Genomic DNA, 26,234 nt, shown 5'->3' with positions numbered 1-26,234 from the left:
GATTTAGCATACAATAATATCTGCAGCTTTGTCATCCAACCTATATTTTCATTTTTACAAAACTGACCATTTATTTGCAACTTGTAAGTAAGATTCTTTTATGAGCAAACACTAAATGATTAAGGAACATTTTTTATTTTTTTTTATTTTAATTCCATTTATATCCCGCCCTTCTCCGAAGACTCAGGGCGGCTTACAAACTTAGCAGTAGCCTTCATTCTATGTATATGCCTGCTTATTAGGGCTTTCACACACACCCCAAGCGGCATTATTACAAAGTCAGCTTATTGCCCCCAACAATCTGGGTCCTCATTTTACCTACCTTGGAAGGATGGAAGGCTGAGTCAACCTTGAGCCTGGTGGGACTCGAACCTGCACTAATTGCTTGCTAGTACAACACCACAAATCATTCTATTAATTCTTCCTAACTAACAAATTGCATTTCTTGTTTACCATATGGTGGTGTAGTGGCTTATATAAAGCAACATTTTATATGATTTAGTCTAATCACATTGTTTATATTTTTCTTTGGCAAGTTTAGGAAGGTTTGGGTCAGTTATATAACATGAGCAATTTGCCTATATCTTAATTTGTTAAACCAAACATGATTATCATCTAAGCTAATTTGAACACTTCATTGACTAATGATGTATATTAATACAACTCATATTTATCAGCTGTTAAGAAAGGAACTGGAAGGGCACCACTCTTTTGACCAAAGAAAAAAAAAATTAAGGCAGTCAGCTAAAATGCATTTTGCTGGAACAAGCGAGGTTAAGTCCATGTCTGGCTGAGAAAAAGCCAGCAAGCTTTCCAACCCTAGTACTAGTCAATTGAACAAATGTGTTCATAATGCAAGTTTAAACAGAATCAGTTAAGAATTTCATTTATTAAAAGAAAAGGTTTTGGAACAAGCTAGAAGAAACGTGCTATTCGTACATACTAAATTCAAAGTTTTTAATTCAAAAAGGCTGGAACAATATCTAAAAATGAGCTGTAAGTTCTGCTCAGTTTTGGCTTCTTACCTTCAAAGTGGAAGATAAATATCTACACTACAGAACTACTGCAAAAGTTTTTAAAGATGTTATAAGGTAAGTGCATCAGAAACTGGATGCAAGAAGCCAACAGCGCCAACCTCTATAGATCTTTATGTATTTGCATCATCTTCTAATTTTAGATGTAACTAGAGAAAAGATGGAAGGAAAGAAGGACTCAAACCTCTGCAAGAGGTGCTTTTTTCAGGAGGCGACTGGACTTTATTTTTCTTCAAAGACGTTTTGCTTCTCATCCAAGAAGCTTCTTCGACAGACAGCTAGTCATTTGCAGTCTTTAAGAGTCATTGAAGCCATTTGCACTACCCAGATGACCCTGAGGCCACAGGTAAACCTCCAAATGGCTTCAATGATTCTCAATGCAAATGACCAGCTGTCTACTAGGAATATAAATCCTTCCATTCCCCACCATTAGTCAGAGCTGAAGAAGCTTCTTGGATGAGAAGCGAAATATCTCAAGAAAAACAAGAAAGTCCAGTTGCCTCCTGAAAAACGTACCTTTGGGACTTCTCTTTCAGAGTTTCGAGCCCTTCCTTCCCTTCCCTTCCTTTTTTCCATGACCTGGATGACTGAGAATTTATTTATTTATTTATTGAACTTATTTATTTTATTTATTTTATTTTAATTCCATTTATATCCCGCCCTTCTCCGAAGACTCAGGGCGGCTTACAAGCTTAGCAGTAGCCTTCATTCTATGTATATGCCTGCTTATTAGGGCTTTCACACACACCCCCAGCGGCATTATTACAAAGTCAGCTTAATTGCCCCCAACAATCTGGGTCCTCATTTTACCTACCTCGGAAGGATGGAAGGCTGAGTCAACCTTGAGCCTGGTGGGACGCGAACCTGCACTAATTGCAGGCAGCTGGTGTTATATACCATGGATCTATTTCCATAGATATCTGGAAGAGAAGAATTCACTTTTTCTGTTTCCAAATTATCTTGGCATTGGCCGTACGCAACTGCAGATCAGAATTCTCCCATAATTCCACTGAACATGATTCTCTGTCCTGGCAAGAGTTCATTGTGTGATCCTTCATTAAAAATGTCAACAGTCCGGAAAGCACAACTCTTGAATGTTTCTCAAAGATTACGCGTGCAGCGTTGTACTTCAGTTACCTTCCTGTGAATGTGGCAGCATTTATCTGAACAACCCATATTTTATATTTTCGGTAACTTGCCTTATCTTCACTTGGAACAAGATGACAATAGATGTGATAGGAGCTCAGAGCTATGAACAGACAGGACTTGAATCTTATTTTTATTTTTTTTAATAAATACAATTTACATTAAAGAAAAAGGATTTCAATTTGTAATTTTCACAGAGGGCAGAAGGATACAGGGAGAGAGAATTAAAAATGCCAATGACAAAAAGAAGGGAGGGGTGGCATAGGTGGGGAGAGGCCTGCAAGCCAGAGTCCATCTTCTCCAGCAATGGCAGGTTCTTAACGAGACCAAAGTCGACCTTCAGCCCTCCACCAAGGCTCCTGCAGCAAGGCCCTCACAGGGCTTTAGACAGGACAAGAGGCACATGACCAAAGAAAAAAGAAAAAGACCTTTTCACAGCAGGTAGCAACAACTCCATTAAAAAATCATGTTCAAAATAAAAATCACTCGTCCACAGTTTCACAATCCATGATTCATCTTTTTTCCCCACTCTTCAGTAAAAATGCCCTTTGTTATTTTTAAATGTATTTTTTTAATCTCCCAGAAGTCCATCTGGGTAATTAAATTTAAGAAGGATACAAAGTCATACCTTCTTTATAATACCTGCCTGGTTTTTTTTTTGTTTTCGTTTTTTTGTAATCCTCTTTTTTTTTTTTTTTGCTTGTTTGTCTTATATAAAACTACTTCTGTTCTTTAGGAAAGAACTTTATACAAAGAAAATATACTGTGAAATATCTTCAGAAGTCTTCCTGGAGAAGTCATGTCTTGGCCTAAAAATAATCACCCCCTCCCCCCACCCCCACCCCCAAAAAAGGCAGAGAAAATAAAGGCCAAACCCAAAAGGTCTCTGTAGAAAGACTCTGGGCCCATCCCGAGCCCATGTCTGTCCACTGCAAAACTGGAAGGACTTGGATTTCTGCCAAGTAGAAGAAGCTGAGAGTTGCCTGGTGTTCGCCTCTTGATTGGCTCTCTTGGCTTCCCGAGTCAGGAGCTTCTCCGCTGCCAAAGTCCCAGAGGAAGACTGCGCCTCATTCATTCAGAGACAGGATTATGTCGTCTTCCAGATCCAAGTTATCTGAGCTGTCGGCTACAAAGGCGACCAATTAGTTGTTAAAAATACTCAGTCACTAAGGCTTGATAAAGCAAGAGAACCTCGTCCACATGAAATACTGTAATTTAAATAGCTTTCTTGTTTTTTCTTGGAGATAAAGGAAAATTGGTTTACATTTGAAAAGAATGAAGACATTAACAACATATTTTATGCTCTTCCCCCAATCTGTTGCCATCCTAGAATATCCAACCAGGGCAGCCCTGCTTTATACTATGGTTCTGTTGGAAGCTCTAGAAATGTCCTATTTATAGGACAGAATCAGTTGCAAGATGAAGGATTTGGCACTATTATTTTGTTTTGATAATCGTTAATCGTTATGGTTTGCCTTCAGGGAGCAGGATGCTCCAAAGTGCCATTTTTGATTCATGAAAATACAACGCTACTTTCAAAAGCTATACCAACAAATCTCATTTCAGGCAGTATTTGGTGATCCATCCAGAGGTTTTATATGAAGGATGGAAAAGCTTTCAAGACAAAATCCTGTATGTGCAGCTCTCAGAGTGGAAGAGGCTAGGAAAATCCCCAGCAACATCCCTCTTAAAACTTTTTTTTTTCAATCCAACAACAAAAAGCTCGTATAAAATGGAACATTTACCCAAGAAATTCCCAGGCCAACTTAAAGCAATTAAAAGCTACGTCGTATCTGACAGGGAATTGCTGAGGGTTTTTTTCCTCCTCTTGCACACCTCAAAATATACATTTGATTCTTTTTCCCCTTTGACAATTTATCTAATCGCATCATTTCATTCATACCTGCCTTTAATTTCATTTCCTCCTCTAACGCCTGTTCTTTACATTGTTACCTCTTTAGTAATTATTATGGTCACAATTAGTGTTAATACTGATTTATGGTCAATGACCAAAGAAAAAAACATGAATACAAAATAACTCAATAAACAAAATGAGAGATTAATATATTATGCAGGAGTTACAGGAACTTTAAAAAAAGATTAATCTTTCACCCGAGGCATAGCTAACCAGACCATTCATTTCAAACTTTGCACTTTCTGAGAGAAAGCACAACTGAACAAAGCTTATCAACTTTCAAGGAGATTTTTATAGCTTGATCAGCTAGTAGAAAGCACAGACCTTGCACTTCAGGTCAACCCACAATTTCCCAAGGAGGGAAATACTCACTTAGAGTGTGGAATGTACACAAGGAGCAACAGAGCAAAGATGGGTGAAACGGTCTCAGGGGTCCCCAGGCACAGGTTGAGGCATTCCAAATACAGGTAAAAGGTAAAGGTAAAGGTTCCCCCGCACATGCGTGCTAGTCGTTGCCAACTCTAGGGGCCGGTGCTCATCTCCGTTTCAAAGCCAAAGAGCCAGCGCTTGTCCGAGGACGTTTCCGTGGTCATGTGGCCGGCATGACTAGACACCAAAGGTGTACGGAACGCTGTTACCTTCCCATCACGGTGGTCCCTATTTTTCTACTTGCATTTTTACGTGCTTTCAAACTGCTAGGTTGGCAGAAGCTGGGACGAGTAACAGGCGCTCACTCTGTTATGCGGCACTCGGAATTCGACCCACCAAACTGCCGACCTTCTGATCGACAAGCTCAGCGTCCTAACCCACTGAGCCACCATGTCCCTTCCAAATACAGGGTGTTACTGAATTTCCCCTTCAACACCTTCAGAGGTAACACACGCTGTCGTACATATCCTTTCATGCAAAATTACATGGAAGAGCAAATAGGCTGAAACCCCGACTCTATCCTTGGCAGGTTCAAATCAAAGACTGTCTATCGGATGTTTAATATAGTTTATTCTAGTCCGGAATTAAGCTGCCAAGGACACACCTGCCACTGCTTGCTGAAGACTCTTTTAATAATACATTGCCACCTTTGGCCAACCCCTGGTAAACCTGAACCTATACCTAAAAGCGGTTCAGTCTAGATGAGATGAAATAAGCCCTGATTAAATCCTCCAAATGTGAATTGCTCTTCATCAACAAATACTGTGGCATTCTGGTGGAGCCCATTTTGTGTAGTGGTTAAGATACCAGGCTAGAAACCAGAAGCGTGGAAGTTCTAGTTCTGCCTTAGGCAGGAAAGCCTGCTGGGTGACCTGGGGCCAGTCACTCTCTCAGTCCAACTCACCTCACAGGGTTGTTGTTGTGAGGAAAGTAGTAGGAGGAAGGAGTGCACTAGGTACATTTGTCATCTTGAATTATTTATAAAAAATAATAAAGGTGGGATATTTTTTTAAAAGCTGGTAATATTGGTTCTAACAGAAGGGGATGCAATTCAAAGTGCTGGTGATTATCCACAAAGCCTTGCCTGATGCAAACTAGCTTATCTTAGGCCCTGCTTTGCTAAGATTGATTCTGAACATCTTGAGAAGGCCTGCTGAGCGTCCCTCTTCTGCAGCAAGCATGTGGGACAAGGATTAGCCAGCATCGATCCCCACGTTCTGGAATATGCTTCCCTGGTAGAACACAAACCATGCGCCCTCCTTGCCTTCAACAAAAAGTTCAGTTTTTTAAATTTTATTATCCTTTTGGCTCTAGTTGATCGAATCACATCAAAGAGATAAATTTCAAACACTCATTCTGTTATTTATGGTATTGCCATAATTTGCTTGCTATTTTTGATGTTTCCTACCTTATTGTGACATCCTAGTTCACCGCTGGAGCGGTCTGCAAAGCACATAAAATCAAAATTACTTCTAGTAGATTTGTGCATACTTACTATCACCAAGGATCAGCTCGACTTCCTCGTCTGCATCAGAGTCGTCATCTTCTCCATCTCCCTCCTCAAGTAGGTTGGCCACTTCCTCATCATCGGAAGGGGAGAAGTCATTTTCTCCATCCTCGCCCGCATTCTCATTGTTCTCTTCCTCCTCCAGATCAGCCTCCAGCAACTGATCAGTGTCCAGCTCATCTAGGTCATCAGTATCATCTTCATCTTCATCATCATCTTCTTCCTGTTCCTCCTCCTCCTGAAAAGACACGACAGAAGCCCCGTTAGAATGATAAAACCCGAAGAGGTAACAAGCAAGCCAGCGGAGATAATTCCATGTCACTTTCCTAGCATGACGTTTACAGAGTTTAGAAAAGTCCCTCTCCGGCTTCCATCAAATGCAGTCTGCTGGTAGTTGTCATGGTAATAATTATTTTACTTACAATGCACATTTTTTAAAAAATAAAGAAGTGTCTAAACTATGACAGCAATGATAGATCAAAACTCCTATCTATATCAACCAACTAAAACATTGCTGAATATCCTGATAATTAATATGGGACTTGGTTTACACCCATCACTATGTCACAATGAAGGGGGAAGTAAGAAATAAATCACATTATTTTTTTAAAAAAGTATTTTAAACAGCTTTTAAAAAATGATAATCTTCATCCAGGAGTTTAGATTCTGACTATTGAACATCAGGTCCATCAAAACTCATAATTAATTTAATTTATCTTTGATTCAAAGTTTAATAAACTTAATTTACAACCTGCCCACTATCACTAGGTCCCTTCAGCTGTATTGTTCCTGAACCATTGGGCATCTTTACTTTGGTTAAACAATCTACTAGTATGTGACTTTGGATATAAATTAGCATAAGAGATATTACAGACATTATAATCCATTCCATCAGGAGAATTCCAAGTTAGAAAAACTACAGAACAACAGAATAACAGAGTTGGAAGGGACCTCAGAGGTCATCTAGTCCAACCCCCTTGCTCAGGCAGGAAACGCTATACCATTTTAGACAAATGGCTGTCCAGTCTCTTCTTAAAAACTTCCAGTGTTGGAGCATTCACAGCTTCTGGAGGCAGGTTGTTCCACTGGTTAATTGTTCTAACTGTCAGGAAGTTTCCCCTTAGTTCTAGGTTGCTTCTCTCTTTGGTTAGTTTCCATCTGTTGCTTCTTGTCCTGCCTTCAGGCGCTTTGGAGAATAGCTTGACTCCCTCTTCTTTGCGGCAACCCCTGAGATATTGGAACACTGCTATCATGTCACCCCTCATCTTTCTCTTCATTAAACTAGACATACCCAATTCCAGCAGCCGTTCCTTATACAGGTGAAACTCGAAAAATTTGAATATCATGCAAAAGTTCATTTATTTCAGTAATGCAACTTAAAAGGGGAAACTAATATATGAGATAGACTCATTGCATGCAAAGCAAGATAGTTCAAGCCGTGATTTGTCATAATTGTGATGATTATGGCATACAGCTCATGAAAACCCCAAATCCACAATCTCAGAAAATTAGAATATTGTGAAAAGGTGCAATATTCTAGGCTCAAAGTGTCCCACTCTAATCAGCTAATTAAGCCATAACACCTGCAAAGGGTTCCTGAGCCTTTAAATGGTCTCTCAGTCTGGTTCAGTAGGAATCACAATCATGGGGAAGACTGCTGACCTGACAGTTGTGCAGAAAACCATCACTGACACCCTCCATAACGAGGGAAAGCCTCAAAAGGTAATTGCAAAAGAAGTTGGATGTTCCCCAAGTTCCATATCAAAGCACATTAATAGAAAGTTATGTGGAAGGGAAAAGTGTGGAAGAAAAAGGTGCACAAGCAGCAGGGATGACCGCAGCCTGGAGAGGATGGTCAGGAAAAGCCCATTCAAAAGTGTTGGGAACTTTCACAAGGAGTGGACTGAGGCTGGAGTCAGTGCATGAAGAGCCACCACACACAGACGGATCCTGGACATGGGCTTCAAATGTCGTATTCCTCTTGTCAAGCCGCTCCTGAACAACAAACAATGTCAGAAGCGTCTTACCTGGGCTAAAGAAAAACAGACCTGGTCTGTTGCTCAGTGGTCCAAAGTCCTCTTTTCTGATGAGAGCAACTTTTGCATCTCATTTGGAAACCAAGGACCCAGAGTCTGGAGGAAGAATGGAGAGGCACACACTGCAAGATGCTTGAAGTCCAGTGTGAAGTTTCCACAGTCTGTGTTGATTTGGGGAGCCATGTTATCTGCTGGTGTTGGTCCACTGTGCTTCCTTAAGTCCAGGGTCAACGCAGCCATCTACCAGGAGATTTTGGAGCACTTCATGCTTCCTTCCGCAGACGAGCTTTATGGGTATGCTGACTTCATTTTCCAGCAGGACTTGGCACCTGCCCACACTGCCAAAAGCACCAAAAACTGGTTCAATGACTGTGGGATTACTGTGCTTGATTGGCCAGCAAACTCAACTGACCTGAACCCCATAGAGAATCTATGGGGCATTGCCAAGAGAAAGATGAGAGACATGAGACCGAACAATGCAGAAGAGCTGAAGGCCACTATTGAAGCATCCTGGTCTTCCATAACACCTCAGCAGTGCCACAGGCTGATAGCTTCCATGCCACGCCGCATTGAGGCAGTAATTGCTGCAAAAGGGGTCCAAACCAAGTACTGAGCACATATGCATGCTTATACTTTTCAGAGATCCGATATTGTTCTATGTACACTCCTTGTTTTATTGATTGCATGTAATATTCTAATTTTCTGAGATTGTGGATTTGGGGTTTTCATGAGCTGTACGCCATAATCATCACAATTATGACAAATCACGGCTTGAACTATCTTGCTTTGCATGTAAAGAGTCTATCTCATATATTAGTTTCCCCTTTTAAGTTGCATTACTGAAATAAATAAACTTTTGCATGATATTCTAATTTTTCGAGTTTCACCTGTATGTTTCAGCTTCCAGCCCCCTAACTACTCAAAGATATTCCCATACTTTACATTCAAAGTAAAAGGTTCTTACTGACCCTTCCTCCAATGATTCAACAATCAAATTCTACTATTTTCTAAAACAGTATAAACTGTAAACTGTAAAAGACAATATGTCAATTAGTGTAATAATAGCATTATTTCTCAACAAGACAATCACTCCTTTTTAAAGAAGGAATCATTTCACTTTATTCATTAGCATACATCTTTTCACCCTGCATTGATATATCAAGATGAGTGGGATTTATACATTGCCAAAACTTGTCATACTTAAAATGCAATTCAGTTATGAAAATGGCTAAGCTATACATAATTATGTTAATTCATTGAGATTTATTAACAACATAGTCAAACCGCACAAGTCTTCAATGTAAACCTATTAATATATCCTGTGCAGAAATAGTGGCATTTATGATAAAAGCCACCTCAATTAATTGGCCAAATATTTTTCAAAATGCTGTGTATTTGCATTGTTGTAGTTTGCTTTCTTACAACGAAGCACAAAATGGAATGCCCCAATGCAATCTTAGCATACTTCTAATAAAAGTAAACTATTCAGACTGGCAATATAACCTAGTGATACACATTAGCGGGAACATATCTTTTCTTATTTCTCGAGAGTGATCTCTTCCTGATCCATCAGTCATCTCCACTGATAAATTAAATGAAGAAAAAGCAATTTTTAATCTATAGCAAACGAATAAAACTATGTTGCTACACAGTAGATCTCTTGTCCACAGCTAACCATATTTCCAGTTTCACACACCACCACCAGAACTGCACATGCATTCACGTAAAAGCTTCCGCTGTAGATAATCTAAACATATTTCACAGTTTTATGGTTCTGTGAAGAGGGAAACCTGCAATCTCACATCAAGATCACTGAAGAGAGAAGGTTTAACTTCTAAATGAAGTTGCAAGTTTTTCTTCCTATTAGCAGTTGGTGAGCCCTACCAAAGGCCAAGGAGATTCCCATAGGGGCCAGAGTAGCCCATTCTTCAATGTACACATTTCATGCTATATCTAAATAATGGAAGCTTATTGCTAAACTGTATAAAACGAACACTTCTGACATGCTGATGATACTTTGCAACTAATAAACATGCTCTTTGAGGAATGTCCAAGCCTCGGAGTTCTGCATTATTTGTCTCTGATTGTTGGAACCTTGACACAGCCACTGTCAATTAGACTTTCATTAAAGCCTCTTTAGTTTTAAATTCCTCATTAGACCTGGGAAACTGATCTTCATATTAGTGTAGACTTTTTCAGAGGGTGAAAGGGAGAAACTGGCAGCTCAAAATATTTATATATGGGAAAATACATACATACATAGCAATAGCAATAGCACTTAGACTTATATACCACTCCATAGTGCTTTATAGCATGCTCCAAGCGTTTCAAGAGTCAGCACATTGTCCCCAACAATCTGGGTCCTCATTCTACTGACCTTGGAAGGATGGAAGGCTGAGTCAACCTTGGGCTGCTCGGAATTGAACTGCTGGCAGTAGGAAGAATTAGCCTGCAATACTGCATTCTAACCACTGCACCACCATGACTCATGGTTAATACAGTACATACTATCTCACCCATTATGGGCATGCAGTCTCCCGATTTTTAAAAGAGATCATGAATTCAAAACCAGCCATTAATTACTTTATATAAAAAGTATCTAAACATTCAGTATTTAAGAAAAAATCAGAAGGCCGTAATCCCTATTACTAATGATAAAAGCTTTTTTTTTGCAGATTCATTACAGCAGTTCTTGACTCACAGCCACAATTGGGACTGAACTTCTGTTGCTAAGCAATGCTGTCATTAAATAAGTCATGATTTTACAACCTTTTTGCTGTGATCATTAAGTGAATCACTTTGGTCATTAAGTGAATCATGCTATGTTTAAGCAAATCTGGTTTCTCCTATTGACTTTGGTTGTTAGAAGCCCCCTAGGGTGGTCACAAATAGTAAAACGTGACTCTGGGACACAGCAATCATTGTAAACATATGCCAGTTGCCACGGGGACATTACGATGGTCATAAATGCGAGGGCTGGCCAGTATCACTTTTTTCAGCACCATCATAACTTTGAATAGTCACTGAAAATGATAGTAAGTTGAGGACTATTTGCATGTATTTGAAATGGCAGTCCTTTTTTAAAATCCAGGAAAGAATGATATAACTGGTTCTTTATGTTTTGATTTAGCACTGAAAAAATCCCCAAATCCCAATTGCTATAGCAACATCTACAACTGCTATAATATCTATATATTAAAAAGTATGCACTTTTCTTTCCTCTAACCAAGTCTTAAATTATTAAAGATATATTCCATTTTATAAGCACTATTTTAGGCAATTATTCTTACTCTATAAAACATATTTCACTAATGAAATCTTTAAAAAATGCAGTATTTTTATATCCAAGAAAATTCATTTCTGACCCAATTTTCTACCAAAAAGTAATACCTGCTTTGATGAAATTCACCAATATTATCCTGATTTGAAATTTGTTGCATGTTGTCTAAACAATCACGTATTTTTATGTTATGTTATCCAAAATGAAGTCCAATAAAAAACTTAGGTTTGATTGAGTCCCTAATATCAATTATCTTTTCTCCTGCTGTTACTTTTTTTTTTTAACTTTCTCACATATAGGACTTTTATTTTTAGGAAGAACTCCTTGAATGTGGGAACCTTTTAAGATATTACACAGAAACAAATCCAGATTTGCCAATTGGTGTACAACATAGAGTTGCAACTAAACCATGTTAAATATATATATATGGAGCACAAACTTTTGACAATAACTATTAACCATGAAATTATTAACTATTTATTTATTTATTTATTTATTTATTTATTTATTTTAATTTAATTTATATCCCGCCCTTCTCCGAAGACTCAGGGCGGCTTACAAGCTTAGCAGTAGCCTTCATTCTATGTATATGCCTGCTTATTAGGGCTTTCATACACCCCCCAAGCGGCATTATTACAAAGTCAGCTTAATTGCCCCCAACAATTTGGGTCCTCATTTTACCTACCTCGGAAGGACGGAAGGCTGAGTCAACCTTGAGCCTGGTGGGATGCGAACCTGCACTAATTGCAGGCAGCTGGTGTTACTACATGGGAAATATTAAGTCATATAATTTTCATATCTAAACTCTGCTTTTAAATATTTTATAGTACAGAGTATTCTACCATATAAAAATGGCTACTTTAATCTAACCCTATTTTGGTGTTACTACAAAGAAATTTTTTTCTTTCTTTAACTAGTTATTATATCTAAAATTGAAGACAAACCAAACATTAGTTTGTGTAACTAGTGCAACAACAGTATTAAAGGAGTCAGGAGAGTGCCAAAGTATAATTAACTGAACACAGAAGCAAAACATTTCCAAGCAACTGCTTCTGGCTGCAATAGTTTTATGGACCTAAGAACATAGGTAACAATAAATGAAACTTGTTTGTTTACAGCAGACATGTCAAACACAAGGCCTGGGGTCCAGATCCGGCCCGCAAAGTGGTTTCATGCGGCCCGCAAAGCCATCCCGGAAACAGTGAGGGAATGCCCCCACTGCCTTGGCCCTGGCCCAGAGACCCTCCTTCTGCCAGAGACCCTCAGATCTGTCCCACTCCTGCCCAGGCCCCCATAGGCACCCTTGATGCGAACGATGTAGAGCTGGCCATGCCCACCCAGTAGGCCATACACACTTTAGCCACGCCCACCCAGTAGGCCACACCCACCCAGGCCCCTGAGGGCAACCGCAATGCTGATGCGGCCCTCAATGAAATTGAGTTTGACACCCCTGGTTTACAGGGTTTATTTTTCCCTTTTTCTTTAGGAGGTCTTAGCACTCCCTATTTTCCTCCATAATATAACACTGTGAAATAAGGTGGGTCGAAAGAAAGTCATTAGCAAAAGAGCTTCTGTTGCTACATGATTTTCTGTGGTACAGCAGAATCAAGATCTTTCTGCTCCAAAACTGAAACTGCTATTCCACATCGTGTCCAAATCCTGCCACCGTCTGTAACTATCTCTAAATAAAATTCAACTTTCTCTAGTTTCTTGTTTTATGTTAACCTCTAGTAAACAAATTATCTTTCCCTGAAAATATATTCTTTCTGTTTAAAAAAGTAAAGGTAAAGGATCCCCCCCGCACATGCGTGCTAGTCGTTTCTGACTCTAGGGGCCGGTGCTCATCTCCGTTTCAAAGCCTATTTCCAGCTTAAATGCTGTTTACTGTTTCTGAATACAAATTTTATTCAAAAATATTGTTCTGAATATGTAAATGTAAAAAATTAACATTCTTTTAGCTCCGTTTATGAATATTTCCATTTCCAAATATTTATTGCCTACCTTAAATTTGAGGTAATGTATTCTTCCATCTAAATAGCACAGAGATCTTGTATAAGATACAATTGTTTTTACCTTTAGGGCTTGGCCTATAAATGCATTCAAACTCCTCACGGTTCATCCAAATATAATACAGACCTGGCTATACTTATCAGAGCACAGAAAGCAAGATTCTTAACCATAGGCTTAGGATTCTTAACGTAGATCCAGAAAACATGAACAGACAGAATATATGTAACACAGCAAACACTTTTTAACAGATGCAAAACTGGAGTGAAGAGGTAAAACACTGTTATTGCCATTGTACAATTTAGCCAGTAAAACAGTAATTCAGCATCTACAAGTACAAATGTTGCATCTTTGTCCTGTTTGGATTCCATAAGTAACATTCAGTGTCTTCATACAGTGTGATATTAGAGAATAATATGATCCATGTTAGAATACAAGCTTTGCCTGCAATATATATTGGGGTAAAAAGGAATTTGGTAACAGAAAAGACCCCGTGAACAGCCCATGGAGAGCCACACTACCAGTGAGTATAGAATACACTGAGCTGGACCAACAAACAATCCCATTAATATAAAGTACCGTCCAATTTTTCTGAGCAAGACAAACAATGTTTGCTCTAAGGCCAAGCTTTTATCAGTAAACGAAATCAAAGGAATTTCAAATAAATATCACTCTCTATTTATCGTGATTTAGAAATCCCAGTATTTAAGGGGAAATTGAACATTTATCAGAAAAGACAGTTCTTTTGTTTTACTAGTTCAGCAACCCTTTGGAGTTCAATGGTGATGAACAAGAAGTGGCAGTTATAACAGGGCCTCACACTTACAAATCTCCTCATACAAATGTGGGTTATGTCCCCACGGTCATGTGATTGCCGTTTGGGACCTTTCCTACAAGCAGAGTCAACGGGGAAGCCAGCAGGTTGCCGCCAATGGTGACCACAAGACACTTTAATTTAATGATTGTGGTTATTTGCATAATGACAGCAATCAGAAGTACCAGAATTTCCATCAATAAGCAGCACAGTTATGCGACGTTACTTAGCAACAGAAATTCCGTTCCCAATTGTCATTGTTAACTAGCTGTATTGAGTATACTGCTGTATTTTATTTTTTTGTGACATGGTAAATTTGTATAGCCCTGCATAGAGTACTTAAAAGAGCTCCAGAGAGCTAGTTCTTCAAGACTATTATTTGAGCTTGAAAGTTAACTGTGATTTGCCATATTCCCTAATGATTAAAATAACTGATAAGATTGGCTGGAATACTAAGAGGAATGCATCCAAAATATTGCAAATATTATGGAAAAGCAGTAATTTTTTTTGAGAAACATAATCCACTAACAGTTAATAAGTAATTCATATCCATAATCAAACAGGCTGGAGAAAAAGATGTCTAGTGAAATTTCATCACGTTATGCCTGCCGCAATGTACCACCAGTTTTCATAATAAGTGGCATTAACAGCCTTGAATGCTGCACACTGAAAATTATTATGAGCTAGAACAACTGTTTCAAACAAATAAAGCATGTGTGTTACATAATTTTTTTTTCTATCAAAAGGGAACTTTGATTCCTTTACATTTACATGATTTCTCAAACATTTGCATTCCCAAGTGATTTTCCTTTCTGCAGTTTTAGTTGCCTTTTTATTCGAGCACATTAAAAAGGCCTAAATATTTACAACAAAGATATGCAACTAATCAACTTTTTTACATTAACAATCATGCTGCCATGACCATGCTGCAGTAAGGCTAGAGGAGACAGCCTGACTTTTTGTTCCTGATCATTTTTACCGGAGGTCCACAAAATATTTGTGGTGCTGCAAAGGAAGAACTGGATGGAGAAGATGTTTCATACAAGCACCTCGTTTTGTGACTTTTGTGATTCAGCCGCTGAAGTCTTTACTTTGTACTAAGAGAATCAGACATACATTCAAAGAAGAGCTGAGACCCTTGAGCTGTATGCAATGCTGGGCAGTGTGCCATAATAAGAATGAAGTAAAGTGCAGGGTAGCTTTCCAACACTATTAAATAAGTAGTTATCGCACAAAAAATACGCAGCTATTACCCCATAAGCAGAGATGGCTGCTGCTTTTAGCCAGGCTCATATTCACCCTGCAATCACCAGAAGGGGTTCTGGGAGGTGGTCCAAGGGGAGGAGGAGGAGGAGGAGGAGGAGGAGGAGGAGGAGGCGGCAATGATGAAAGCAGCACTGAACAACACTCTCTGCCCCTTCTGTACAAACAAAAGGAATGGAGCTGGAATCTTAACAGCACCGTTTTTTTTCTCAGCACACTCAGCTATGATACTGTACAAACCAGGATGGGGAAATTCTATATACTGGCAAATTTCTATTCAGGAAGGAATACTAATTTGATATTGTACTAATCCTAATAAAAGATGGATTACAAAACAATTTTAAAAAAACTTCCCCAAGTTTATTAATGGTAAAAGACTGTGAGCATATCTGGAAACAGGACTATCTATCTATCTATCTATCTATCTATCTATCTATCTATCTATCTATCATCTATTTATATTTATTTATTTATTTATATTTATTTATTTATTTATTTATTTATTTATTTATTTATTTATTTATTTATTTATTTGATTTATTTATTTGATTTATTTATTTATTTATTTGATTTATATACCGCCCTATTCCCAAAGGACTCAGGGCGGTTTACAAGGCAAAATTTAAAAACAATCCAATATAAAATTTAAATAAATTAAAATAAATTAAGTCTAGCCACAAAAATTAAATCACAATTTAAAAACATTAAACCCCTCAGTCCAGACCAGATAGCTCAAAGAGCCAGGTTTCTGAGAGCAGAGGCACCGATAGCTATTTCTCATCCGGGTAGCCCAATTAGGAAACCCAAACGTAACGACTGGTACAAGTTGCAGGATCAAACCTACGATGAGAGGACAGAAAGAGCTGGGCACGGGAAGATAACCTCACCATGCACTGAACCAGTTTAGCTTAGTTTTCTAGGCAATCTCAACATGCCTTTACGATGTGTAGTACAAAGATTTGAAACAGCACACTTTTGTCTTCTGAAATCTTATGTAGCCAAAATGTAAAAGGTTTAAAAGTCATTAACAGTAACAGTAGAGCAACAGTAGAGACCTACCAAAATTGCGACTATTCTTGTAAAAGCAGCTTTCTCTAAAAGTCCCAAGGAATCGTTCTGTGTTTCTATTTAAGAAACAAATAAGTATCTGTCTCTAAGATTGACTATGCGCTGCAACTCATCCTCCATTATCCTTGGAGGAGATGAAAATATTGTCAGAAAAGCAAACACTAAAACAGAAGTGCGTATCACCAGGAGGGCCAGCCTAAGTCCAAATCTTATCCCAACCTTTTATAGCAACAGAGCATTCCAGGAAAAGATACGGAATGTGTGTTAAGGATTTTTAAAAGCAAAACCAATGTCTGTGTCTTTCAGAAAACAGAAAAAAAATATTAACACGTTGAGAAAGGAGCCTGCAGCCTAAAGAAAACACTGGACTTCATAACAGATGGAGTAATAAAACAAGATTAGCAATGAAAACTTTAGTATTTGTTATTAGGCCTGGATCACACTCAGCACCTACAAAAAACTAAACGACATGCCAACGGCAAAGAATAAAAATCAGTTTTGAAAAAGATTAAATTAGTCAAGTCCTGCCTAATGAATCTACCCTAATAGACAAATCAGAAATTCTAATTGCAAAAGCTATTTCCTTGTTTTATCCTCTTAAACTTTGCCATGACAATTTATCTGTATAAACACCAATATTTCTGCTGAAATAATAAGTCATTCTCCATATAAGTCACAAACACAGTTCATCCAACATCCAAAATGCATCAAAAGTGGCAGCTGAGCATATACCTCAACTGTATATGTTATCTTCTGCAGACCTAAGCACAAGGATTAATAATCATTTTCAGAATGGCTAACTGCAGGTATGTCGGCAAAACAATGGAAGTTTGCATCATTCCTCCTACTTAGCCAGGAACAGTTTCACAGCCAAGCCTTCCCATGGCTACCTGAAGCAAAAGCATTGGAAGAATACCAAGAAATTCCACAAATCACCATAAGAAGACATTTGTCTTCTTCACATCCTGGACAGAATTATAAAAATAGCTACCTCATTAGATGTACTGACTGACCAGTTTAATCACACAGCTGCGTAATTAGTCAAAAGTTTCTAACAGCCTGTCACCAGAAACAAGGCACACTCCTCAGAATTCAAGGCATAGTAGCTGTGGTGTGGGGATGGGTGTCCTGATAACACAGGAGATCTTTTCAAATGTTTCAGCTAGATAAGTTAGTCTTTAACTTCCAAAAGGGTATTCTGCTTCTCACCTGATCTTCTTCCTCATCCTCCTCATCTTCTGCCAAACGTTGCCTGCCCACTTCATAAAGCCTGCAAACGGTATCCATGTTCATGGCATCCATACTTCCTTGGTTCTACAAAAGGAATCAACAGCACTAGCAAATTAATTTTTCAGTCAAAGCCATTAATGAAGGAACACTATATTTCTATTTTTCTTCAATTATAATTTTATATATTTACCACTGGTCACAGGGAATAAAATTTACCTCGATAACAGCTAAATAACAATCCTTTGTGTCCGTACATAGATCAAAGATGTTTCTTTTCACATCAATGGTGGCTGGAAAAAAACACATGTAATGAAGTCAAGAGGACTCTGGAAAGTCCCAGAGCTGGGTAAGTAGACTATAGGCTTGTAAGATCTTACTTTAGGTATCTTATCTACTGTACATCTATAACCCCAAGGCCAAGCTCCACACAAAAGAATGGCCTGGTGAAGAGAGACAGAAAAGATAAAATGGTGGTGTAGAGTAGAAAAGACAATTCCTTGCTGCAATTTATAAGACCTATATCAAAAAGATATTTTTACACATACAGCTCTGAAATACACCAAGATGCAATATTTTCAGCTGGGGAGCTACAATAGCTTTTTTTTTTTAGCTCTGAGGATGATAGAAAGCATGCCTCTGATCATACAATAAAATTACTAACAGAAGAAATGATCAAGGAAGAAAAAGCAAAGTTGTGGCGCCCCTTCCTTTTTTACGTTTACGTTTACGTTTATGTTTTATTTAATTTATATACCGCCCTTCTCCCTGGGGACTCAGGGCGGTTCACAGGGCATATAAATAAAAATACAATACTATACAAAAGTTAAAACAACGATTAAATCAATGCCCAATTAAAAAACAATAATACAATCTAAAATGACAATTTAAAACCCAGCTCCCCCATCAGGCCAGACCGGCCAATTCAAACAAATGGGTCTTCAGACCACGACGGAAAGTTCGGAGGTCCGATGCCGTCCGGAGCTCCACCGGCAGTTGGTTCCACAAAGCCGGGGCACCCACAGAGAAGGCTCTCCCCCTGGGGGCCGCCAGTCGGCATTCCCTGACCGGAGGCACCCTGAGGAGGCCCTCTCTGTGGGAACGCACAGGGCGGAGGGGAGTTGAAGCCGGCAGCAGGTGGTCCCCGAGGTACCCCGGACCCATGCCATGTAGGGACTTAAAGATCATAACCAAGACCTTGAACCTCACCCGGAAGACAACTGGTAACCAATGCAGCTCGCGGAGCAAAGGTGTAACATGGGAGTACCGGGAAACTCCCAAGACAACTCTCGCGGCCGCATTCTGTACCAGTTGGAGCCTCCGAGTGGTCTTCAAGGGAAGCCCCATGTAGAGAGCATTACAGTAGTCAAGGCGAGAGGTCACGAGCGCATGAGTGACCGTGCACAGGGCATCCCGGTCCAGATAGGGCCGCAACTGGCGCACCAGGCGAACCTGGGCAAAAGCCCCCCTAGTCACGGCCACTACATGATCTTCTAAGGTAAGCCGTGAATCTAGGAGGACTCCCAAGTTGCGAGCCCTATCCACGGGGGGTAAGAGCTCACCCCCCATAGAAAGAGATGGAACATTTTGAATGTCCCGGGATGCCGGAATGCACAGCCACTCAGTCTTGTCAGGGTTGAGCTGAAGTCTGTTCCTCCCCATCCAGACCCGAACCGCCTCCAGGCAACGGGACATCACAGCGAGGGCATCACTGGGGTGGTTTGGGGTCGAAAAGAAAAGTTGGGTATCATCGGCATATTGATGATACCCAACTCCAAAACACGAATGATCTCACCCAGCGGTTTCATGTAGATGTTTTAAACTATAGAGTTTAAAATGTACAAAGATTTAGGGGGGAAGACCAAATATTTTTTAAAAAAACATAGTAATGAATTTAATCAGAATCCAGAAGTACTCTGGAATAGCAAAATGGAGGCCAGAGGAATCACATGCACCTTGAAAGTCAGTCTGTAACTCATGATGACACAACGTTCTAATTCCCCCGCATTTTACTTCAAGAGCATGTGGGAGGGAGATATTCACATACTGTTATTAAGCAATATTTTGATGCCTCTACTAACAAATCTTGAACAGATTCTGAACTGATGCTCTGCACTTTGCCTCAAGTAGTACACATCAACAATAAAAAGGCAATACTTTATTTTTCCCCATGTAGTATTGAAAGGAAAAGAAAGGTGGATATTTCCCTTCCACCTGTTATGATTTCTTTGAATATTTGGTCTTGGAAATACACCTTTACTGTTCTTAACTCTGAACAAATTTTGAGGTTTTTTTAAAAAAATATATTTGGCATTTCGTTCCCCTTATATTTTCTTTCTCTATTTTTGAAGAAAAATCCCTTTTTGATGTTTAACCAAATTTACATTCTGGTAGATACCCTGATAGGAAATGGAGGTACTGTTTCTTAGCAGAACAACTGAAATAATAATTTCACCCAGCTTACTTCAGTAGGAATAATTATAGTCTTTACCAATTGGTTTGTAGTCTGTTGCATTGAATGTCCTGAAGGATGACCCAAAAGGACTTCGCATTCTTTCTTCCAGCAGATCATCTTCATCGTCTGCTTGTAGCATAGCTGATCAACAAAGAAAATATGTTTAGGAAATATAAGGAGAGGAAGCATAAGGAACAAAGAAGCTTTAGAAGTTCAAATGAATCTTTTTGTTTTTAAATACATATTTGCTCCTGGAACTGAATAAGATTATCAAACAATCAGAAAATACTGAGCCATACAACTGTAGCATACTTTAGATTAACCTTTTAAATCCCCTGCTAGTAAGTTATGATTCATTCTGTCTAAGATTCAAAGAACACCAAACAGAGCAACAAAGCTAAATAGGGAGAAAAAGGCACCTTAAAAAAAGTAACGGAAAATATCAAGCAAATTTCCAGAGAAGTCCACATGAACCATATTTATTTATTTATTTATTTATTTATTTATTTATTTATTTATTTATTTATTTATTTATTTTATTTTATTTTATTTTATTTTATTTTATTTATTTATTTATTTATTTATTTTTATTACATTTATATCCCGCCCTTCTCCTGGAGGACTCAGGGCGGTGTACAGGGCAATAAAATAAGAATACATTAGATAAATAATTTTAAAACCCAAATCCATTAGGCCAGGCCGGCTTGTTGCAGTTGATTGACCATTGTGAGAGCAGACTGCTGGCCAAGATAGGCCAGGAGTCCAATCAGCAGGGTACTGTTTATGTAAATATGTACAGGAACATAGAGAAGTTGCTTTAATGAATCAGAAATCTTCTCCCTTAACTCCCTTGACTCTGACTGACAATTGCTCTCCAGATCTTCAGATTACAATCTTTCCCCAGCCTATGTGGAAATGCCAGAAATTGAACCACGATCTTTAGAAGTCAAAAATGAGCTAAGACCTCAGCCTCTTCTGAAGTCTACTGCCAACTCAAGAACTTTTCACTCGCCTAATCTTGGCGGTACCAATTGTGCTGTTTGGGGGGTGTGCTAGAAAGCAGGGCAAAACAAAATCTATAGCTCCGCTGATGCTAACACGTGATGAAAATCAGTCATTACCTCCGTACATAACTGTCCCAGTATGGTTGAAAACAACACGGCATTGATCCAAAGCAGGCACTGTATGTAACAAGTGGAAAGTCCGCAAGTCCCACTGGAGAGGTCATTAAGGAGAATTCTGCACCATACATAAGGGATATCAGCAAAGGATCTCTCTCTCTCTCTCGTTGTAATTACAACCATTGATATAGTAATACTATTACACAAAGTTACGGTTCAATTCTATTTGAACAACTGAAACATATTTTAGTCAAAGGAAACCCCAAAAGGATATTTTATAACTCCACTGTTTTTCTACCACTTCTTTTTCTCTTCAGCCATACTCAAGACTATCAGGATACAAAAAGTTTTTTCTTTCTTTCCAGAAATCTGGATTCATTAATGTGCTGTGTTTTCTCTTGTTTCTGCTATTCTACCCTATTCTGGTTTCTTCTCCAATTCACACCATACTCCTTATCACTTGGCAGAAGCCATTATTTTCTAAATGGCTTCCATCTCTCCTCCCATCATGCTTTTCTCATATTGCGCCCAATTTTCTTACCTTATTTATTATTCAGATTTGTATAGCCACCCATCTCTTCAAAAGCTACTCTTAGAAACCTGCCTGCAGTTTGTTAATTTCTGTTCTAAAGAACACTACTATTTATACTTTCTGCTGAAATATTTAGTCTTAAGTCGCTTTAACAAAAAAGCTTACCAACCTGATGTTACTTCCACAATTAAGGGATGTGGAATGCCATAACTGGGTTTATCTTATGTGCCGCTGAGAGTCACACTCTTTTAAGTTGTGTGACCTTATTATAAATCTGGAATTTTTTTTAAAAAAAGAAACAATTAAGCAAACTCTTCCTACCGACCTCTACTATTCCAACAGACACTGAATTTCAGGTTAAAAAAAGGATACGATTTCCGTGTTCACTATGACCTCCAGTCCATTTGGGTGGAAAACACCACTGATGTTCATATTGAATTTATCAAATTTATGAATAGCCTGTGCAGAGCGAATATCCCAGAGGACACCATCGTTTAAGACAAGGTCATCTGTTGGGTTAAAGGTGGCGCAATTCTTCTTGTAGTTGTTTGCAAGATCTGGGTTAAACAAAGTCAAGAGCTTGTTGCCAGTCTGAATATCATAGATCTTTTAGATGAAAAAGGAAAAAGAAAATAACTTAGTCAAGACCTGTCAAATATTTTGTCCAAAAAGCACATGCAACCGTTTCCAAATCACTCGCTCCCTATGGATCCCCATCCCCCTTCTTCTCCTCATGCTGGCTGGAGAACTCGGGAGTTGAAGCCTGTACGTCTCAAACTCGTTGAGGCAAAGAAACACTGATCTAACCATCAAATTAAGTTTTAAATTTTATTTATTCCAGGGTTTTAAATACCTCAGACCATTTTGTGTCACACGCAAACCTCAGAAATCCTTTGACCTCCATCTCCAAATGACTAAGGGAAATGTTTGGCTAAAAAGGAACTTTACTTGTCGCTTAATAACTCAGGAGGGAAGCGTGGCAGCTGCTCGCTTCTCCTGGAGTCATTCCTCTGCCATAGAATATTCTATGAAGAGATGCAAAGCTGCTGGGTTGAAAACTATGAATCGATACTAGACTATTTTGGCTTGTGACAGAAAAGTATTCTAGCTGATCTTAGAGGCAGCAGGTTACATAATAATGCCCAATATAATACACAGTGAAAAAGATTCATAAAAGAAAAAGGAAGAAGATAACGTTCTGTTATAAATACTCAAGAGCACTTAACAGTCTTATTCCCTTCTCTTAAAATTGTTTGTATAAAGTAATCTATTCTTTCATATTCTGAGCATCTATTACTTTTACCTTTTTTGTCAGAATAGATTACATCCAGGATTCTTAGCTGCCACTTGCACTTTGCTGAAGCTCAGAATAAACATTTTAGCTTGTCACAAATGACCAAATTATGAACCCAGATCAGATTATAGTTGAAGGCTAACAGAAAGAATAGCAAATCAACAGAGAAAAAACATCTTGCTTAAATGTAAACATGCAGGAATAAAAGCATAAGGAAAAGTGCCAAGATTTAAACAGATATATGCCGCATGTGCTAGAGCTGACTTGTACCAGGTCACAAGAAACAATTTCTGGAATTTTGTGAAAAAATTGAGAGCAATGCTAAGCCACAATGCCGAGCATGCCAATCAGTTGTTTGACAGCTAGCAGTGCCACACAACTGCAGCAATGGGACCGTGGCTTTCGCTAACTCTTCCTTTTCTCTTGCAGTGCAACTATGTCATCTCCTCCTTTTAAAAGAGAAAAAAATTCACAAAATTTACAGTTATCATCCCACTCAAATCCTACCTTCCTTCCTCTACTGAGAGTATCCTTTGAGTAGAATTTTCCCCACAGAACACTGGATTCAACATTCATGTTTATTTTTTCTAAGTTAAATTGCTATCATTTAAAAAAAAACCCAGATTCTATAGTTTCTATCTTGAAAGCTTCCAATAATTTATTTTACAACTAGGAAACATTTGCTGATGTATAACCGGTTTGCTTTTAAAGGAATAAATTCTCAAGAATGAATTCCAGCACATGTTCCAGAAAACAGCCTTTCTCATGAATTATTAGGGCTATAATTACAGATGCTCAAAACTAGAAGGGTTGTGTCTTGGAGAAAAATATATTGCACATTTTGATATGAAAGAATACCTAATCTAATACCACAAAAGATATTTGATCTTTGGATCACTTCTGAGCTCATTTCTAATTCTCTCAAATAATGCCAAAGTATACTTAATCAATATATTTTTCATTTAACACCACTTTTCTGTTTGTTAAAAAATAAACAGCAGTGATTACAGTTTTTCATTTTATTGACAAAAGCCTAGGTTTTTTAAAATTAAATTTATATACCACCAATCTCACTTTAATGGTTTCAAACCATTAAATAAATTCTCAGGAATAACTCCACTCTCTGCATTTTCAAGTGCTGTCCTTAAAAAATGGCTGTGGCCTGTAAGTAACCCTGTATTTCTTCTGAGAATCAACAACCAATACTTACATGGGCAATGTCCCCCTTGGTGCCAATGACCCTATCTTGAGAATGCTTACTGAACTCAACATAATGGTCATCCGTGAAGGAATGCCTGTGAAGAAAAAGCACGTCATCAGCCAACTAGAAAGAACAAAGCTGTCACTCAAAAATCTGTGCTTTTATCTAGCACAGAGGTCCCCAACCTTTTGGGCACCAGGGACCAGTTCTGTGGAGAAAGGTTTTCCCACAGACCGGAGAGTGTGTGGTTTTGTGTGCTGCCTGAATCCCACAGATGGGGTTTTGCTTGTGTTTGCGGACCCGTTGCTAGCATGCTGCGGCCTGGTACTGGTCTACGGACCGGGGGTTGGGGAACCCTGATCTAGCATATTTTAATACATCTTTAATATCAATAGCACTTAGACTTACAGTATATATCCCTCCATAGTGCTTTACAGCACTGTCTTTAGATGGTCAGCATATTGCCCTCAACAATCTGGGTCAGAGGAGGGAAGGCAGAATCAACTTTGAGCCAGACAGGATCAAATTCCTGACTGTGTGCAGAATCTGCATTCTAACCCCTATGCCAGCATGGCTCTTTGCATAAACAATACTGCTAAGCTTGTAAGCCGCCCTGAGTCTTCGGAGAAGGGCGGGATATAAATGGAATTAAAATAAAAATAAATAAATAAAAATACACAATAACTAAATCAGGAACTAACAGCAAAAAAGTATCACATGTCTTGGTTACTTTAAAGAACCTGAATATTATCGAGACTTTAAAACCAAAAGGTTTTAAATATTAAAATGTTGCCCAGTTAATGCCCTGCCCATTCAAGACAGTTAAATCAACATATAAGAGTATTGTTTCTTAACCTGGGCAACTTTGTGGACTTCAACTCCTAGTATGTTGGGTTGGGGAATTATGGAAACTGAAGTCCACACATCTTAAAGCTGCCAAGGATGAGAAACACTGAGGTAAAGCGTACATACTTGGTTTCAAAGACAGATTTCATTCCCCACAATGCAGAAAGCGGCTGGCTCCAGGAAGCAGATGTCAGCAATAAAGAACCATCCTGTAGTTTGGGAAGAGAATTCAAAGAAGCAGACACTCTTTATGCAAGTGGACAGATTTTGTGGGGTTTCTTTTAAGAGAAAGGGGAATTCCTAACTAGGTCACAAGGTACAGAACACTCTAGGCAGATAACACTCTTGCCAATTTAAGGCAGTATGATCACAATTAGACACAGATAAAAACACTAACATACTGTTGGCTTGGTCAAACCAGGTGGTTATTACAAAATCAGCTGTCCTGAACAATGATTCATTTCAGGCAGAAGCCGATAATCTCCAAAGAGCAGGAAATAGAGACTGGCTTTGGAAATTCATCTCGTCCTCAATCTTCAGGGGGGAAAAAAGTTTAAAAACATCTAAGCCCCTTTTTTGTCTTTACTCATACGTTCTAGTGATTAACCTGCTTTTGTTTTTTTTAATAAGTCCTCCCTACCTGCCCTAAGCTGTATCATATATCGTATCATATCTTATGCTACACTATACTACACTACACTACACTATACTGAACAGAGAGCTCTATGATAGCTCACAGGTAGCCCTCGATTTATGACTGGTCGTTTTAACAACCGTTCGAAGCTACAACATCCTCAGAAAGGGTGCTTTATGGCTATAAAGCATTTCCGGCCGTTATAAAACATAGCACTGCCCCTCCCCCCCCCCCCGGCCACATGATCATGATCTGGGGGCTTGCCACCTGTTCACACTTATAAACTGGTCGCCATGCACCCTGCAACTATGTGATTGCCATTTCCAATCTTCCCTGCCGGCTTCCCCAGAAATTCAACACGAAAGACGTTCTTCAGCAAGCAGGCAGCTCTTCCAGCGGGTCCCCAGAGATGAGGAGGAACTCCA

At 38.8% G+C, this 26,234-nt stretch overlaps 1 protein-coding gene across 5 annotated transcripts in view; it reads right to left on the bottom strand.

Moving 5' to 3' along the window:
- Positions 1-2,300: 2,300 nt before the first annotated feature.
- The window catches only part of DCAF1 (DDB1 and CUL4 associated factor 1), a 63,192-nt gene continuing 39,258 nt past the window's right edge, over positions 2,301-26,234 (bottom strand). For 3 of the 5 annotated variants that reach the window (XM_083354956.1, XM_083354957.1, XM_083354959.1), the window contains 9 exons: positions 25,302-25,384; positions 24,339-24,423; positions 22,207-22,440; positions 21,303-21,396; positions 20,218-20,322; positions 17,946-18,019; positions 17,709-17,813; positions 6,020-6,269; positions 2,301-3,306 (listed from right to left, as the gene is read on the bottom strand). In XM_083354956.1, the coding sequence (XP_083211082.1) occupies positions 3,248-3,306; positions 6,020-6,269; positions 17,709-17,813; positions 17,946-18,019; positions 20,218-20,322; positions 21,303-21,396; positions 22,207-22,440; positions 24,339-24,423; positions 25,302-25,384 (1,089 nt within the window). In that variant the 3' untranslated portion in view covers positions 2,301-3,247. Of the gene's footprint in view, positions 3,307-6,019; positions 6,270-17,708; positions 17,814-17,945; positions 18,020-18,089; positions 18,246-20,217; positions 20,323-21,299; positions 21,397-22,206; positions 22,441-24,338; positions 24,424-25,301; positions 25,385-26,234 lie in introns of those variants that run through there. The other 2 variants (XM_083354958.1, XR_014491493.1) reach the window with 2 other exon arrangements.

Source organism: Vipera ursinii, assembly GCF_947247035.1.
Source record: "Vipera ursinii genome assembly, chromosome: 2".
Taxonomy (NCBI): Eukaryota; Metazoa; Chordata; class Lepidosauria; order Squamata; family Viperidae; genus Vipera; species Vipera ursinii.
Note: the sequence above shows the minus strand (reverse complement) of the source record. Positions and strands in the feature narration are given on the sequence as shown.